The sequence below is a fragment of the Aythya fuligula genome, chromosome 11, assembly GCF_009819795.1.
Source record: "Aythya fuligula isolate bAytFul2 chromosome 11, bAytFul2.pri, whole genome shotgun sequence".
Lineage (NCBI taxonomy): Eukaryota > Metazoa > Chordata > Aves > Anseriformes > Anatidae > Aythya > Aythya fuligula.
Genome location: NC_045569.1, coordinates 10,231,193 through 10,249,013, shown reverse-complemented (window position 1 = coordinate 10,249,013; position 17,821 = coordinate 10,231,193). Strand labels below are relative to the sequence as shown.

General features: G+C 51.2%; 2 protein-coding genes across 8 annotated transcripts in view; one reads left to right on the top strand and one right to left on the bottom strand.

Moving 5' to 3' along the window:
* The window catches only part of MYO9A (myosin IXA), a 186,951-nt gene extending 177,506 nt beyond the window's left edge, over positions 1-9,445 (bottom strand). For 6 of the 7 annotated variants that reach the window (XM_032194816.1, XM_032194821.1, XM_032194824.1 and 3 more), the window contains exon 1: positions 9,391-9,445. The gene's annotated coding sequence lies outside the window, so the exon portion shown is untranslated. Of the gene's footprint in view, positions 1-7,084; positions 7,128-9,390 lie in introns of those variants that run through there. The other variant, XM_032194818.1, reaches the window with a different exon arrangement.
* A 273-nt stretch (positions 9,446-9,718) lies between these two features.
* On the top strand, positions 9,719-16,148 carry SENP8 (SUMO peptidase family member, NEDD8 specific). The gene is made up of 3 exons (XM_032195245.1): positions 9,719-9,742; positions 10,023-10,181; positions 13,510-16,148. The coding sequence occupies exon 3, from the start codon at positions 13,553-13,555 to the stop codon at positions 14,189-14,191; it is 639 nt and encodes a 212-aa protein (XP_032051136.1). The 5' UTR covers positions 9,719-9,742; positions 10,023-10,181; positions 13,510-13,552; the 3' UTR covers positions 14,192-16,148.
* The last annotated feature ends 1,673 nt before the right edge of the window (positions 16,149-17,821 follow it).

The following is a 17,821-nucleotide window of genomic DNA, read 5'->3' as shown; positions in this document are numbered from 1 at the left end:
ACACAAATATGCATGCTTCCGTAATTGCCACACAGTCCTCTCTTACTCCAAAATGAGGTTTTTAGCTCTGAAACATGAAGATTACATGCAGCGAAATCCTAAAGGACTGCCAGTGGAAAATGCCCCATGCTGCCCAGACTCTGGCTTGCCCCGCGCCACAAAAAAACTTTTTAATTATAAGTCACAGTTCAATGTTCACATAGGGTAAGAGTCGTAACCCATCTAGTTTTCCCTCAGATCAAACACGACATGCATATAAGTAAGGATTACTCCCATCTCAAGTGGGAATTTTCTCACCTTTGTCTCTCTCCTGCTTCAGAAGTCCCTGTGGTTTTAAATTTATAATCTAGATCCACAAAGCTTCCAATCTCATATCTTACCCTAAAATGGCCCAGTACAGCCTAGACTACAAATGAATTCAGGAGATAAATGGGGATGGAAGGAGAAGGAAAAGAAAACTCTTCCTTAGCTGAAAGCGTCTGCTCAGCCCCATCTTAAAATCAGCTCCGACAACCCTGCGCAGCCAAAAATAACTTTTTACAATGGAAATGTTTGTGCAACTTAACTGAAATAGTCACTTTCCTTGCTCATCCTGCAGTGTTCAACAGACACTTCAAGTCTCCAGACCTTAAAAAGCTCAAGGACTCTTAGAAAGGGTCACATCAAGATGCAGGAGAGCATATCACAAGCAGGAATTTTGACATGCAGAAAGTTAAATGGTAGCTGACAGGAGTCTCACTAATAACAGCAGGATCTAAACCTGTAATGATCCTTCACCTAAGGAAAATTGTTCAAGTTTTTTGAATACTTGTCCCCTCCACCCCCTCAACAGCATACCTGAAACAAAAGTATGTAGATTAACGCTCCCAGAAAACCTAAACACAAGAAGAGAAAGTCATTCCAGACCAAAGTCCTCCAAAATCTCGCTTTCAGTCCATGCTCAAGTAGAGTTAACTTACAAAGCATGTGGCACACAGAAAAACTGCACCCAAAACACTTGCAATCCACGTCTACAGGTTGGCATTTAATTTCAAAAAGGTGCTTTTTTGTTTGTTTGTTTGTTTTTTGCTTGAAAGATGATATTCTTTCAAGGATTTCACTTTTCCTAAAAAAACACAGTGCAAGAGACAAGAGTGCAATCTTCATACCAAGTCTCAGACACCAAGCTACTTCTAAATTGAGGTTTAAATGAGCTTTCTGTGTAATTGAAAAGCGTCCATATTCAGCACCAGAGAGCTCACACCGGGGCCATTCTTCAAACAACAACAATTGCATAAAACTCTTCAGTCAGCTTTAATCCTCAAGTTTCACAGGCTCCTGAACAAACCAAAAATGAAAGCAGCGTGAGGGCTTGCATGAAAATAGGACAGCAGGACTGATGAGAGGTAAACCAGAGGAGGAAACCTTAAAAATATATAAAAACTCAAAAGCCAAGTGGCCCTGCAACACTACAGGTGATGCTCAGATCTTCTTTCAGGAAGAAAAAAAATACAAGAAAAATATAGGAATATGTCTTTCCCTGTTCTAGTTTTCAGATCATCTTTCTTTCCAGCAAAGACTTTTAGGTGTGATGATGAATTCTCAATATCCCAAACCAGGCATGTTATTCGGTGCTCAGCTTCTTCTGTATTTCATTATTCTTCCCCCATTCACTCGAGGTGCTTTATTTATTTTCCCCTGTGTTTATTGTATTGTTTATCACAGCTGAATAGCAGCAGCACTGGAAAAGCATTTAAATCAAATAAATGGAGGGAGAGGGATAGGAACAGAACGTATAGTAAAACTGAACTCAGAAACAATACTTTTGGAAGCAGCCTCGCCGTTCCTGTTCTGTAATTAAAAAGGGATTTGAGCGTGAAACAATGCACATGAATCCACGACACTTCTACAGAGTGGTAGGGGCAAGTGATGGGCAATTGCTGGTAAGTAATCCCTCTTGGTAATTTACTGCTTAGAGGTATGATTTCAGTCCTGCTGGAAGAAATATTACAGCTCAAGGTTAATAAATTCCTTAATCAAATCTCTGCATAGAACAGTGAGATCACAGAGATGTACTAGGAGAAGTATAACTACGGCGTCAGCCTTGAAATGGATCCTATGCTTTGACAAGTCATGATGAATTTGACAATCGCCTATTTAGAGGAGAACAAGACAAGGGTATGCAGTCAGCAGGAAAAGCAATTTTTTGTTTAGAAAATCATACCTGCAGACTCCTTGGTTGCTTTTGGGTAGTTAATTCCGTTCATGATTTAGTGAGACTCTTAAGATTCCTCACTGGCATTACATTCCTAAACAGCAACGACCTCACACACAGCTTCCCACCTTCTTCAGCTGGCAAGGAAAGCCCACGTTCCCCCTCAAAAACGACAAACCTCCCTCACTTCTACCTATTTGAACCACCTCTGGGTCTGTCTGCAGCAATGTCCCAAATCCAGCTGCAACCATCAGAAACCCCCCACAGCACAAACCTCTCCTCAGGGATTTATCTGCCGCAAGCAAATCTACCCCAGCCGCTGCCCTGCATTGTCTCCTGACCCCCGTGCTTACCTTCCAGGCACAGTGAAGTGTCTCAGGATAAGATTATCTGAGGCAATGACCACGGCGAACAGTCTGCTCTCCTGACGTGAAACCCAAACGCCTGCCCGCACGGATTACCTCTCAAACAGTCTTCCCATGGAACGTGGGAGGATAAGCACGTCACACGTGCCCTTTTTGCTCACTGAGATGTCTCACCTTGCTCTACAAGTGAGATGGCCCAAACCCAAAACAAGCTGCCTGTCTGCTGCATCCTCCTCCGAATTCCTGCACGCCCTGGCCCTCTCAGCTGGCAGTATCTTTACTCTCTGATGAAAAGAAACGGAAGAAACAATGATCCTGCTTTTAGATGACACCCGCCAAAATCCCTCTTCAAACAGGAGTTGTTCAGCTGTCCTTGCCACCGACAGCAGCAACAAAACCCATGAAATTATCCACTGCTTGCTGAATGATTGGCAAATGGAGGCTGAACGCAGCCCGAAGGTGCGGGGAGCGGCCTCCTACACAGCTCTCCGGCACTTGGTTTGTCAAAGAAACCCCCAGAAGGATTATTTACAAACACAACCCCGCTCTTCCAACAGCACTAATTCCGAAACCCTAAAAAGTTGCTTAACGTCGTTTCAATCAAGTGCTAAATTTCTAATGATTTATTGCCTTCAATTTTTTTTAATTTTTTTTTTTTTGCACCTAATGGGACCACATTCCTCCACAATTAAATCATTGCCTAATTCCTTCCAGGAGAGGTTGTCCTACACACCCAACAAGTACAAACCAACGTAACAGTTCTTTACCTCAGACAAGCCTTACAAAAGTGAAAACGTCAATGTTTTTAAGAACTGTACTTCAGTCTATGTACTTATGTAATGGAAGAAAAAACAGTAGGCTTACGGAAGTCTTCTAAAGTAAATATTTTAACTGTTTTAAGTTCATCACTCTAAACAAAACCAACATGAAGATGTGGAACACAATAAAAGAATGCTTGGCTGTCTATCAAAAACATTCATAATGTGCATTGTTGGTCTTTTTTTTTTATTTCTTTTTCCTTAAGAGTTTGGGTTTTTCAAAGATATCTGCATGGATTAGACGCTCCGCTCCCATTAACGCTCAGCCACCACTGGACAACACAGCATATCTGGGATCGTGTACCTTCTGAAAGGTCATTCTTTACAAGTAATACAGTCTTGAGAATTTTTATTAAAAACAGTGTAGAGGTTGTCAGATGATCAGCATTTGATGGATATAAGCAGGGACTCTAAACACGCATCCAGAGAGCGAACAGACTCAAGGTCACGTTGCGGTACACCAGATGTGATTCAAGGTGAGACAGCGGCAGAGAAGATTCACACCCGACAGAGAAACCCATAGTTTTTTTTTTCCTTAACATTAATAAAGGCAATAATCAAAGTAGCTGTAACAGGAGAAAAAAAATCATAAATCATAAAAATAATAAAACATTCCTTGCATGTTTAGTTAGGACCTAACTACTTTAGTTTCACGTAGCAGAAATATCGAACAGCAGCCCATTGCACACCAAACGCAGTACCTACGTGCATTACGCTGGTTATTTTTATAACACATTTGTCTTCTGCTGCTGCACGCAGGATCCAAGGGGGCAGCCCACCGGCCTGTTCCCCACCAGCCCTAAAAAGCACCGGTATCAACGCCAGCAGGGGCTGGAAGGGCCCGATACACACAATTGAGAGTGGGTTTCATGGCCGCAGCCAAGCTGGAACACTCAATCCATCTGGCTGCCTGACAAGAGCGGGATCAGTTGGTGCCTCACCAGTTCACATCACTCCCACCCGCCTTCTGCTCTGTGGCAGCATCGTGTGCCGAGTCGGTGCATGTCCCAGGGTGAGGAAAACAAGCTTCAGCCCTCTTCCCCACGCAGCAGGTTTGTGCCACGGTCAGGAACATCGGGGACCTCACTGTTAAAACACTACACACGTGTAGTTGTTTCGGTGCTGCGCTGAGGCCCTGCTTACAAACCGAAGTCAGAGCGAGGAAATCGAGCAGCCTGCAGCAGTCGGCAGCCCAGCGAGCTGCGGTGTCATGGGACTGACAGAGCATCCCTCGCATCGCGGGGCTCTCAGCCCGTTTCGTTTCAAAGGCTTAACCCAGCTCCCAGTCACAAGGGCAACAGGAAAACCAGAAAACGCAAATGCAGAAGTCACAGCTAATCCTCTCCTAACCGCACAGAAGCGGCACGCGAGCCATCAGCATCATCACACATAACACATGGCCCCATCCTGCACCAAAGCCCAACGTGCTGCACCCAAGGGGCCCGGGGCTGTGTGGATGCCCAGTGGGGCTCAAAAGCAACAACAAGAACCCTCAATTTAATGGCAAGTAGCGAGCAATGACAGTTCTTGAAGGAGCAGCTATGTATTGTTTATTTGTGACGTTTCACCTAGAAAAACGGAGCACGACCACCTGGAGCACGACCGTTTCACCCCCAAAGAGCTCAGCACCGTCAGCGGGCAGCACTGTCGGCCTGCCAGCTTCAGGCTGCTGAGCGAGGAGGTATCAGCAAACTGATCCGGCTGAGAGCTCTCTCCTTTCCCCTGCCACGATTATCTTCAGCCAGCTCAGATCCTCTTTGGGCAGGAGCCTACGGCTCCATCAGCTTAACAGCAACACAGAAATGCCGTGCAAGGTGGCAGCATGTCATGCCAGCGGGCACCGAGCGAGGGACGCACCTTGCAGAGCTCCATGAAGCAGGGATCAGGGATAACCCTGCTCTCCCCCGACACTTTTCATCCAGCATTTGGATGCCCGAACTTCTCCCTGCCCTTCTTTTATTGCAACCTGCAAGCCACAGGGCAAGGAGGACCAATGTTAGCCAGCTATAGCCATGGGCAGGATTTTGGACTAAGTGACCTGCTCGGGTTGCTTCTGATCCCGATGATCCCAATGTCCTGTGAAGGCAGGAATGCAAGGGGGTGCGGGGAAAGTGATGAGGCAGCTCATCGGCACCCCACTCGCTGCAAAGCAGCTTTTGTTCCATCGGAAGGAAAGCAGTTTCACTGTAAAGGAAAAAAAGCTACAAGCAACAATACACAATTGCGCAGCATTAAAGTTTGTGGTTTTAAAAAAAACACAACAAAAAGCATTTGTGGCAAAGACGGACAGGTCTCACCTTGCCTACAAAACTTTTCCGTGGGTACCTGCTTGCTGCACAGTTCCTCTCCACAGAAAAAAATTGCTAGTCACAGAGCCACAACTCTTGCTAATATTCTAGGACAGATACACGAATCACTTCAGTTCTAAAAATCACACTGCAATATGCCTCCCTTTTTGAATTTTGACATTTTCTGAGGACGCATGGCTTGTGTTTGCTTAAGATACAGAGGTAAAGCATTTTGTGCAGTCACACCAGCGAGAAGTGCATCACTGTGGTGCTCAACCTGCTGACCAGGACAGCAAAATAATACCAAGTCCTCCCCAGAAAACAAAGACAATTGCATTTCCTTTTTTTCCCCCTTCATCCTTGACGAGCATTTCACCTGTATAGCTTAATTAGGCTAAATCCCAGGCACCTGCGCATCCACACCTACCCGAAGCATACAGAAAAATTTGGCCTGTGTAAAAATAAACACAGAAAACTGACCATAAAATCGACCTCGATCAGGAGACAGTCGTGACGCTCTACGCACATCCCATCAGCAGCACTTGACTCTCACGGCTCCCTGCAAGCGATAATCCCAGCCGCCCAACCTGAAAACACGGCGCAGCATTTTAACCACCACCACGTAGCAGGAAGTCCCAACAATTAACAAGCTGCGCCTCGGAGCAAGGAGCTCTCCAGACACAACCAAAAATCTCTTATTATCCTGCTCTTGTCTAAAGGAATGCTAGAGAAAGTCTTGAATTTGCAAACTTGAGCTGCCAGCCTTTAAATATTTATGCTCATGTTTACTTTTAGAAAAGAGAGAAATCCCATTCACTTAAGAGGAAGTTAAGCAAATGTAGGCACACAGTACCGAAGCCTGAGAAAATAAGGCACTCTTTTTAACCTCAGCAAAAAACAAAAACAAAAACCCAACAAAAACTCGTCTTCTGAAGCCGGAACCTGCACCCATCCCATCCTGGGGAGCCGGCCTGCAGAACGCAGCCAAACGTCTCATAAACGACCCGACGAGCGTGTTTTGAGCCTCACAGTCACACAGCAGCAAAACAATTCATCTAAGGAACGGTCAGGTTTCTTCCTGCAGACAGCAGCTCTTCTGAAGCACTTGGTTTGTGTTACTACTTCTCAAGTATTTCACATGCCAGCGGAACCGCGATTCCATTTTATTTAGGAAAGAACTGGAAGCGGGAATTTCTACAAATCAAATTAAACCAGCTAGGACGCTTCAGCAGAAATAGCTCAACAGCATCGTTCCCCCCGATAAATGTACTTTTAAAGGAATTATACTCAACAGCTCCACGGTTTGAACGAGAACCAGAATTTGGCAGAAAATGGCCTTCTAATCAGAGACACGCTGCTTGCTGTGCTCACTAAGAAAAAACAACTCCAAACCTGACAAACGCCTTGAGAAACACTCACATCGCTTCTGCTCGCGGTTTCACTAAACACTGGCAGCTCGAGACCACGAAAACTTCAGGATTATGGGGCAGGCTTGGTCCCAGACCTCATTCTTCCTCGCTGGCTTTGCATGTGGAGCTGCGGAACCAGCGCGGGGAGCGGCACCGTCCCTGTGCTCCCAGTACTCCCCCTGTTGACTCGTGGCCGACGCGAAGGAGCGATGGATCCATCCCCACTGGGAGTCCCGAGGTGCCAGAGCTGGAAACCATCCTTAGGGAAATCAAGTGGCGGACTGGCAATTAGGATTTCTGGTACAGCTCTGCCTCGAAATGGGCTAAATTACGGCCATACAGGTAACCTCAGGTTTCGTGTTTCCCGGGCGCCTGACCTCGCATGCTTAACATTCTCAGAGGTTTTCTTGCAAACCTGATGAACGCTCACTAAGACGGACATGATAAGAAATAATTCAGGCACATGACATTTAGATGTTTGGCCCAATATGAAAAATGGAATCAAAGGTTCCCAAAGATTTGGGTAGAGTACTACTAGGTAGCACATGTAAGCACCAGTGTTTTTAAAAGATACTGCAACAGCAGACGTCACATCAGCCACTAGATACCTTTAAAGCTTACAATGCAGATCCCCACAAAAAGAAAAAAAAAAAAAAAAAGGCAAAATTGAATTTTACAAATCATAACTGGAGCTGTGGATGCGTAGAAGAAATAAATTTGAGGCGCGCACACGCTGCAAAGCTGAATCTACATTTTCATACTCTTTAAGAAATAAGAAAATCAAGCGATCCAAATGAAGCAGCAGCTTGGTTCCCTTCAGATTCATCACAGTTGCCACCGACTGACCATGGGATTTTAATCTGTAACGTCATCCCCGATTGTACACTGCTAGTATCGAGTCGCACCATCGTTGATAGACCGGGAAACAAGAGCTTATCACTCGCCAGTCACGCTGCTCAATTATCTCCCCTGCTCCAAGCAGCCTGGACCGAGAGCTTTCAAAACAGCCTTGAGGATGGAAAAATGGGGCCAGGAGGGAGAGCTGCCACAAGCAGAGCAAGGCGGTCAGCCCGCAGGTCTTCTAGGGCAGGACGCACAGGGAAACACCCCAGAGCCCGGCACGAGCATCCCAGTGCAGAACAGCCCTCGATAAGGGAGAACAGGGCAATTTCTCACTTAATTTAAATTTAAACAACTGGATAAGCCGCCACGATTGACATTTACTCAAAAACGTCAGGGCAAGCGTGATTATCACGCGGCCCCGGAGCAAGTGACCGAGGAGGAGATGCCGCCCGGCGATAACGCCCGTCTGTGTGACCCCGCAGGCAGCCCGGCACGGCGGTGCTCCGGCCTCGTCCCTCGCTCCCGTCATCCCCACTGCCGCCACGCACGGGAAGGCGACACTCACGCCTCGCCTCCGAGCGCTCCTCGGGGAGGAGAAGCCACGAAGCCAGCCAGAAAGCCATGTCCCCAGCTGGGAACCTCTTCACGGTGACGGGACCATGGGTTAAGGCACGATGGGTTTAGCACAACGCCACGCTGGGGATCTCTCCCCGCAACGGAGCTCTCCTCGCCACCACGCCGAATTCTCCTGAAATCGCTCCCTTTTGGGTGCAGCGGGCGACGAGGGCTGCAGCAGGGGCTGGGCGAGCTCCGAGCAATGCCCAGCCCGGCTGCGGGGCACGGAGCGAGGCAGGAGGAGGCTGCGAGGCTCTCTGCGGGGCGAAGCCCGCAACAAAAGGCACCCCCGGCTCCCCGCCTCGTCGCGAGGGGGGTCATTCCTGCCGGGAGCGAAAAAGGGGACGATTCGCACGGATTTAGGAAAATTCCAGAAAGCAACAGTGCCCGCACCTCCCCGGGAAGGGGCTGGAAGGGGCTGGGGGGGGTGCGGGGGCACCGGGATGGCGGGGGGGGGCTGGACATGGGGGGACCGGAGGGTGCTGAGGGGACCGGGGGGGTCCCGGGGGAAGCGGAGGGAACCCGGGGGGGGCACCGGGGAGATGCCGGGGGTGACAGGGGGGACCGGGGGATGCCGAGGGAGGACCGGGGGGTGACGAAGGGAGACCGGGGGATGACGAGAGGTGCCGGGGGGCTACCGGAGGACACCGGGGGGGGCACCGAGGGACCGATTCTCCGCGGGGCGCTCCCCGGGACACGCCGCCCGGCCCCGCAGCCGCTCCCCCGGCGCTGTCAGCCCCCTCCCCGGCGCCCTCCCGCTCCCTCCCCGCCGGTACCTCCGCGGGCGGAACAAAGGCGCTGGGTGCAGCCCCCCCCCACCCCGGTTCTCCTCCCCACCCCACGGCCCCCGCCGCTCACCTGGGGGGTGCCGGGCGCGGCGCATCCCGGCCGCCGCCGCCGCCGCCGAGGGGCCTCGCGCCGCGGGCTGGGGGGGGGGGGGCGGTGGGGAGGGAGGGGCGGGGGGGGGGGCGGCTCGCGCGCTGCCCGCCCGCCTGCCCGCGCGCCGCCGGGTGGGGACGGGAGGGGAGGGGGGAGGCGCCGGGGGAGGGACACGCCCACTGTGTCTAAGCCACGCCCATTCTGTCTAAGCCACGCCCGTTGTGTCTAAGCCGCGCCCACACGGTGCGGTCCCGCCCCCCGGCCGCTTTGCGACGCGCCGCTCGCTCGCTTTACGGCAGCGCCTGGCAACCGGCCGGCGCCGAGGAGGCAGGTGAGGGAGCGGCCCCGCGGTTTTGGGGTGAAACGTGAGGAAAAAGGGGTTTTGGGGGCAGGGCTGATAGGGAAGGGCAGAGGGGTGTCTGCGTTGTGCCGGGAGGGGGTTTGCTCGCTGGGGAGGCTGAGGGAGGAGCGGGGGGGGCGGCCCCGCAGCTCGCAGCCCACCTAGGCCCTCCTCGGCCCTCAGGAGCCGGCCGCGGGCAGCCTGAGGCAGTGCCCGGGGCGCCCCACAACAACAACAACAAAAATAACACCGCTGCGCCTTCTTTTGCCAGCTGCTCCGAAACTCAGGCTCTGCCCCACACCAGGAGCCCCAGCCGGGCACGGAGCAAGCTGGGGCCGGCAGCCACGGACCCCTCGCCCCGCCGCGGAGACCCGGAGATGCGAGGACGGCGGCCGCCTGCGGGACCCGTGTAAGAGCGCGGCCGTGTCAGGTCGGTAACCCTGAGGGGGTCCCGGAGCGGGTGGGCTTGCTCATGGGGCTGGGTGGTGGTTGGAGCCATCCTTTATCCCTCTCCCTGCTGCTCTTGTCAAAATCAGGTAAGCCAACACTGCGCTGAGGAGCCAGGGATCATGGCTTTCACAAATCCCAGCTGCTGACACGCAAATAAAGTGAAGGAGCCAGACTCCTGCTTGTAAGCCAGAACAACCGTTCCAGGCCTGCATCAGTGTTTATTCCTATTTTCATGAAAACCTTGGAACAGAGCGTGCTGGAGCCTTCAAGGAGGCAAATCCTGGCTGGGTTCAAGCAGAGCCACTTGGAGCTCAAAGCCCCTTAATGCTGCATGCATTGGGATCTGTGTCCCAGCCCCTCTGTGAGTGTGCCTTTAGCATCAGTGGGAGCTCTCTGACAGCAGATGCCTTCCGCGACGCAGTGCTTTTGGTCCTTGCTGCTGGCCTTGAGCAGCTCTGAAGGGCGCGTGGGGCTGTGGAGGGTTTTCCTGTGAGGCACCCAGCACAACTCACAAGCAGCTTCACAAATGACAGATGGCGGTGAAATTACAAGTAGTAGCTCGTGGTGGTAAGGCACTTGCTATAACCATTCTCCCTTCCTGACTGTAGGAGGAGGCCACATGTCCCTCTTTTTTATCTTTGACAAAAAATAAATAAAGCTGTGTTGCTGCAGAGTGGAAAATTAACAGAACACAGGATGCTCGCATCTGTCCATTGCCTGTAATCACATTTCGACTTGCCTGGAAAGCTACTGGGTGTATTTTGTACATCGCTGGGAGACGATGACGCAGAAAAAAAATGTGGTAAAGGAGAATTTGGGGCTCTGTATGGGTATGTGTAAAGTTATGTGAGTAGTGACCCTCTGACCCCCTTAAACTGGTCATTAAACATTGTGTGATGTATAGCGCAAGAAACATGGTTATAATTAGGCATGGTACTGTGTTCCTGGGACTTGGTTTGGATTTCTTGTGTTGTTTTTATACCACAGGCTGTTGCAAAGGATTTGCTCCATAAACTTGGAAATGGTTTGAGTTCGTTAACATAGGAAGCGCGTCCAAATACCATTGTGCTTGGCTCAGTGTAAATAACAATGACTGCTCCCCTTCCTTTTTAGTGACTCCTGCAGCTTGGCATGTGCCAGGTCTATCGGTGATGCACAAATAGTTATTAGCTCTTCAAGACATTCTACCTCGGCCCTTCCTTCCGCCGTATGACACATGCAGCGTGTTTCAGCCATTCTGGTACTCGTGAGTCACGTGCGCTGCGGCCCTGCCAAGACTTATTAGATCTAAATCTTTCTGAGATTATGCATACCTGGACAGGAAGGGCTTTTTCATGATTCATGTTGCAGTGAGAAGCACAAATCGTCTTCCTGAGGTGTAAACAACAACACGTGATTTCTTTCCCCTATCATAACAGATAATTAGTGTCTTCTTCACAGTGAATCATACCGAAGCAATCTTATCGTTATTAGTTTGCACACAGCGCTTCGAGAAACCCCAAGATGTTTTCGTGCCGCATTTGGCACAGATGAGGAGAGGGTGAGGCAACAGCACTGCTGCCGCCCCGAGCTGCTTTGCTCCCAGACAGCCAAAGAGATGCCTCGGGGCTGATGCTGCATTGCAGCAGAGGAGCAGCCCAGGCAGAGGATGGGGGAGTGGAAGGAAAAGAGGGCTGCTGCAGCGGGGTGAAAGCAGCCGTTTGTGTTTGGAAGATCCCATGGCTCAACCCCAGCCTGGTCCCAGACCATTGCCTGCTGAGCAGCACCTCCTAGTGTGCTGCCCAACCTCCTTCTGGAAACGCTTTAATCCTCTCAGCCAGGAAGGCAGCAGCTTCTGAGAAGGAGCTGTATGTAAGCTAGAGGTGGCCCTGTCGCTGGGCTGAGCGGTAGGAACCAGGAAAGAACAGAATTAGGGGGTGCACAAATAAAGCAGAAAAGAGGCTGATGTCTTGCCTGGCAAACCCAGGCGAGTCCCCTGAAGATGTCCTCAAACGTGGGTGGGGACACCAAGGTGCTAGCATCTGCTTGCATTACCAGATGGCTCCTAAGGATAAGCAGCCACTGCTTGTGGTAAGCAGGCACAGATTAAGAGGACACAGTGTAGTCTGGACAAACAAGGAGGAAAAGATGGGACAGAGCAGGTCAGGGCGAGGACCCACTTCTGTCTGGAAGGATGTGAGCGCTCGGTGTGCCCGGACTGATATGGGAGGGTCGTGAGCAGCCAGGTGGCCACATTCGCCTGCGATAGCCAACAGCAAAGACAAATCAAAAGGGCTTCAAAAACAAGATGAGTGACTCAGCCTGTGTCCGTGCTGAATTTCAAAACAGTTTGGAGCTGGGAGAGCTTGAGGCATCTGGTCCGTGTGGCCGGTTGCAGTGCCGTTCACCAGGTTTCTCTGCTACCAGAGATGGGATGGTCTGACGCAGTACTGACACTCTTCCCTTCTCAAGATCACCTTCATAGCCGTGCTAATACACCTGCTGCAAGATAACCTCCTGAACCCAAATTCAGGAAGCTTAAAATAATCAGTATAACATCTTTTATGAGCAAAATGTTGGTGAGTTAAAACCCAAGCTGAAAGACAGAGATGCTTGGTGGATTTGACAGCTTCGCTAGTACAAGAATTACTGAAATCTTTAGCAGGTATCTAGAGAATTGTCCTAAAAATTCCCACGGCAGGGAGCTGGTTTGTTTGTGATCTTGTTGTGCTTGGCTTCTCCTTACCGCAGCCGTGCCTCTTGTGCTGGCGGACCGGCAGGTTTTCCTGGAACAGGTCACGCGTCTGGCACGGAGCTGCGGCACTGTCTGCTGGGCAAAGGGGGATGTATGCTATCAGGCAGGCTTGAAAAGACTTTTTCTAATGAATACCAGTGGTGCAAAGCGTTACAGTGGTTGTCACCATGCAGGTAAAACACTGCAATGCTGACTGATTTCTCCTAGGTGAAGATTTTTGTGTTTTTTCTATGCAAAGCACGGAGCTGAAGGAATGCTGGCAGTTTCTGAGCAGGAACTGCTTTGAAACCACTCACAGCATAAATGAAGATTGTAACCATGAGATTTTTATCTCATCAGAGACACAGACTGCTCCTAGAGCAGCACGAGCAGCCAGCTCAGCCTGTCGCATGCTGCAGACAAGGAGCCCATCCTCAGCCTTGCCCTCTGGCAGGTGTTGCCAGTGCTGCTCCTTCAGCCTGGGAGACTTGGTTTTCTGCTAGCTGAGAAGGAACACAAGATAGCTGTGGCTCTGTGTCTTGTCAAAGGTGTGGTCTAATTGCCTAATTTCTCTCCTACCCTTTTTGTGTTGCAGCTTCTGAAGTTTCCTGGAGCGCAGCGGCCCCTACCCGCGCAGGATGGACCCTGTTGTTCTCAGCTACATGGACAGCTTGCTGCGGCAGTCAGACCTTGCCTTGCTGGAGCCCCCGAACTGGCTTAACGATCACATCATTGGCTTTGCCTTCGAGTACTTTGCCAGCGACCAGTTCCAAGAATTTAGCGATCAGGTTTGCTTTATCAGCCCCGAAGTGGCTCAGTTCATCAAATGTGCCCTTAGCCAGGAAGAAATAGCCATATTCCTTCAACCGCTAGACCTTCTCCACAAGAAGCTGGTGTTCTTGCCCATCAATGACAACTCCAACCAGGCTGCTGGGGGCACGCACTGGAGCCTACTGGTTTACTTCAGGGACAAAAAGTGCTTCGCCCACTATGATTCCCACAGTAAGTGCAACTCCGTCCACGCCAAGCAGGTGGCGGGGAAGCTGGAGGCCTTTTTGGGCAAAAAAGGGGGCAAAGTGACCTTCGTGGAGGAGAAGGCACCAGCCCAGCAGAACAGCTATGACTGTGGGATGTATGTGATCTGTAACGCTGAGGCTCTGTGCCAGGGATACTTCAGGGGCCACCAGGAGTCTTTGCTGCAGCTCCTCACCCCCTCCTACATCACGCAGAAAAGAGCAGACTGGAAAGCCCTCATCACCAAGCTCGCCCAGAAGTGATGCTCGTCCCCACCACCGCCTCTCCTGTCTGCCATCACCACCCCCAGTGCCTGAGGGAGGTGCCCAGGCGCAGGATTTTCCCCAAAGAAGAATGTAACCCCTCCAGCACTGCCACAACCCGCAGTGCCCTCCTCCCAAAGCCTTAGTCTCCTCTGGAAATCGCTGGCCTTTGAACTTCCCACCAGTAAAGCCCCTTTGCTTTCAAAGGAATCCTCCTATCAGTGCCGATTTATTTATTTATTTATTTTATTTATTTTACACTAATTGCTGTGGCAAAATGAGGTGCTAAAGATAGTTCTCCACCTCTGCCCAGCAGGCAACACGCCCTCGTTAGGTGGCTTTAATTAGCTGTGGGCATTGCTCTACTGGCCAGGTTTAGCAATCCCCTTTAAAACCAAGCCCCAAACACTTCATTATGGACTTTCCTAATTTGTGCCTACAGCTCAGTGTGTTTGAGAAGCCTGGATTTAGCAGCAAGGCTGCAGAATGCATGACGCTGAGATGACTGTGTCAAGTGATGAGACTCAAAAGAGAATGCTGTGATTATTGAAAGATTGGGGCAGGAAAAAAAAAAAGCTGTCTTCTTCAGATAGGTGCTCCTAGGCTGTGTGAAGATTGCTTTTTTTTTTTTCCTTCCCCTTTTTTCCCCCCCACTTCCCCACCTCTGTCTGCTCTGATTACAAATTAAAGCCTGACTCTGAGCTGCTGGAAGATTAATAGGAAGCTGAGAAAACAAATCCTAGAAAAGGAAACTTAATTGAGATGGAAAGTGACACTCAGGCTTTGAAGTTTCTTTTCTCATTACAATTTTAGGTCATCTCTGTTTGGTGGGGAGGGCTCTGCAGTGCTCCCCAACTCTTGTTATCATTTGCTGTGCTTTCTCTAGCACAAAACCAGTTCTTGCATTACTCCAGATAAAAAAAAAAAAGAAAAAAAAAAAAAACATACCAGGGAGAACAAAGGGGCAGAATTTGAGGTATAAAAGCCAAAGATAAGCGCGGTCTCCTTGAAACTCGAGATTCAGTCCTTAATATACTTCTCTCACGATCGGCCTACACGAAACACACTTTTCCTCCAGTGCTGGACTCCACATGGGATCTAAGAGCAGATCCTATTATTAAGAGACAGGACTGGCAGTGGGAAAGCAAACAAGATGGCGTTGCAGGATAAGGAATAATCTATGACCTCCTGAGAAACGAGGAGCCAGTTGTTCGGGTGGTGTCTGGCAGAGCAACCACACCCCTGGTGCCAACTGGACCAGGGAAATCCAGGACAAAAATAACCCGCGGAAGAGGCGAGGGATTGTTTTTGACCTGCAACTCCTCACCCAGCTCATTTGCAGCCCAGTCCCACAAGTGCTGGTACCAGCACAGAGTAGGATGGGGCAGAAACATCAATTTCCCTTGTTTTGAAGAAAAAGGTAAGTAGATACAGCCCCACAGGCTCCTCCAGAACCCAAACAAACCATCACAGACAGCAGTGGGGCGAAACGAGGCTCCGAGCCACTACTGCCAGCAAGCAGCCAGCAGCACAGGGCTCTCCTCCCAGCACCAGCCCTCCCTGGAAGAGCACCTCCACCACTCAGACAGATCCAAAACCACAGAAGTTGCCCCAAAGGGCATCGAGTTGCTTGCCAAGGGGATTTCTTTCTGAGCATGGGGCCCGTGTTGCTGAGACAGAGCTATACCACTGCCGCCAAGGCTGAGCCTGCCATTACCCAGGTGTAACACCTCCACGCCCCACCGCCTGCCCTGCAGCACCGAGTACAATCACCGCTCAGAGACTGCAGGGGAGCTGCTCATCGAATGCAAACGAACACTTCTGTCTGTGCTCTGACAACATCACCTCCCTCATCTTCCTCCCTGCCCAACCAAGAGGAGGGAGTGAAGGAAGAAAACGCCTCCAGGGTCCCACTTCTTCCCGGGGGAACCACAAATAAAATTTAATTGAAGCCCTACGCTTGTTGTCCCTTCTTTTGAGAGTACTTACAGCCAGCACCCAGCAGAGCGGTGGCTCCGGCTGTCCCGCAGCACCATGGCATCGCGTCTGCGGTGGCTGTGACTTGGTGGCAGAGTCCTCCTCCGTGCGGGCACTGCTCCTGGGGCTGGTAAAATGGGGGCGATTTGTGGAGCTGGTGAGTGCAGGAACTCCACCAGCACCTGTGTGGGCTGATTCAATCGCTCACAATGGACATCCACCCGCCCGAGCCTCTGTCCCACGCCAGGAGGCTGCTGGAGACGGTTGGTGCACCCTGAGCTTCTACGTGGTGTTTCTTTACACAAAGAAAAGTAAATACACTCAACCAGGCGTCACCGAGCTCAGGAGAACAAACAGGAGCAGACAAACACCCTCCAGAAAAGAAAGCAACCAGCTTCCAGCAGAAAGGAGCTCCCAAATCACACCAGGGTCCCCAAAAAAATCAGAAGAACTCCAAACCTTCTCCGCAAGCATATACGGGAGAGCAGGGGAAACCAGGAGGGGCAAATTCCCAGTGCTGGGACAGAGAAAATTCCTACACAGCCTCCGGAGAGATGTGCATGCAGTGCTCACACAGCCTTACCTCATCACCCCGTGAGCACTTGCGTACGCCCATGGGGCGGGCGTGGGGTGGTGGCAGCACCCTGTGGCTCCAGCCGGGCACCTCGCCACTGTGCTTACCTTCATGGCTGGGAAACAAAACCCAAAAAGGTGGTTTTTGAGGGAGAAGCAGGGGGAGATGGTTCAGTATCTCCTGCTTTGCGTTCGCTGCGGGGTGCCCTTCCCAGAATACAGGCAGGTCAGCATGGAAACCTGCTCCAGAAGCCTCCTTTCCCACGTGAGGTTTCATCCAGTCCCTGCGGTGCCAGCCCAAATAAGCCAGGTCCTGCATTCACCCAAACCGCCCTTCGCTTCCGCCTTCCCACTGCCATGACCGAGCCAAAACGTTTTTGCAGCATCCCTGCCTTCGGTTCAGCCACCAAACACACTCCCTGCTAGGCTAAAACCACCCAGAACTGTGCAAATACAAGAAAATAACAACAAAAAGAGCTTGGCACTGCGCAAACAGCCATTCAGGGACCTGTGCCAGCCAAACGAGCAGAACAAACCCCTGAAGAAAGCATCGCAGCACCTTTCCTGTGCCAGTGAAGGATGAGGAGCACCCCAGGGTGCTGAAATCTCCCAAAAACCGAGGTGATGAGGCATCACCCGGCCTTGTCCCATTCTCACTGTGCCCCCAAAATACGCTCTGAGGGCCAAGGGCAGCACTGGGTACTGCAGGGCCAGGCTGGGAGGGGGATTTCGGCTGTGGGTGCTCAATGAGGAGGAAGAGGAGGAGGAGGAGGAGGAGGAGGAAGCAGCTGGAGCCTGTCCCCCCGAGCCCCAGCAGCTCAGCACCCCACCAGCGGGCTGACACCGTCCCCAAGGCGCCCCTGCCACCCGCTGTAGCAGCAGTCCCGTAGTCTTTGCTGCCACCTAGTGAAAAATCCCTCCCTAGCACCTCACCCCCTGCTCCCCAAGCTCTGGGTTTCCCAAAAGCTGTTTCCCTGGCCCTGTAATTTAGAGACAAACCATGGGGAACCTGTCTGGAGATCCCTGGGGACCCTTCGTGGCACTTACCTGGTGCTGGAGAAGCGACACCGAGTGCCCCAC

Bases quoted from the DNA above. Each gene is read 5' to 3' on its own strand.
- SENP8 (XM_032195245.1), top strand. From the start codon at position 13,553: ATGGACCCTGTTGTTCTCAGCTACATGGACAGCTTGCTGCGGCAGTCA.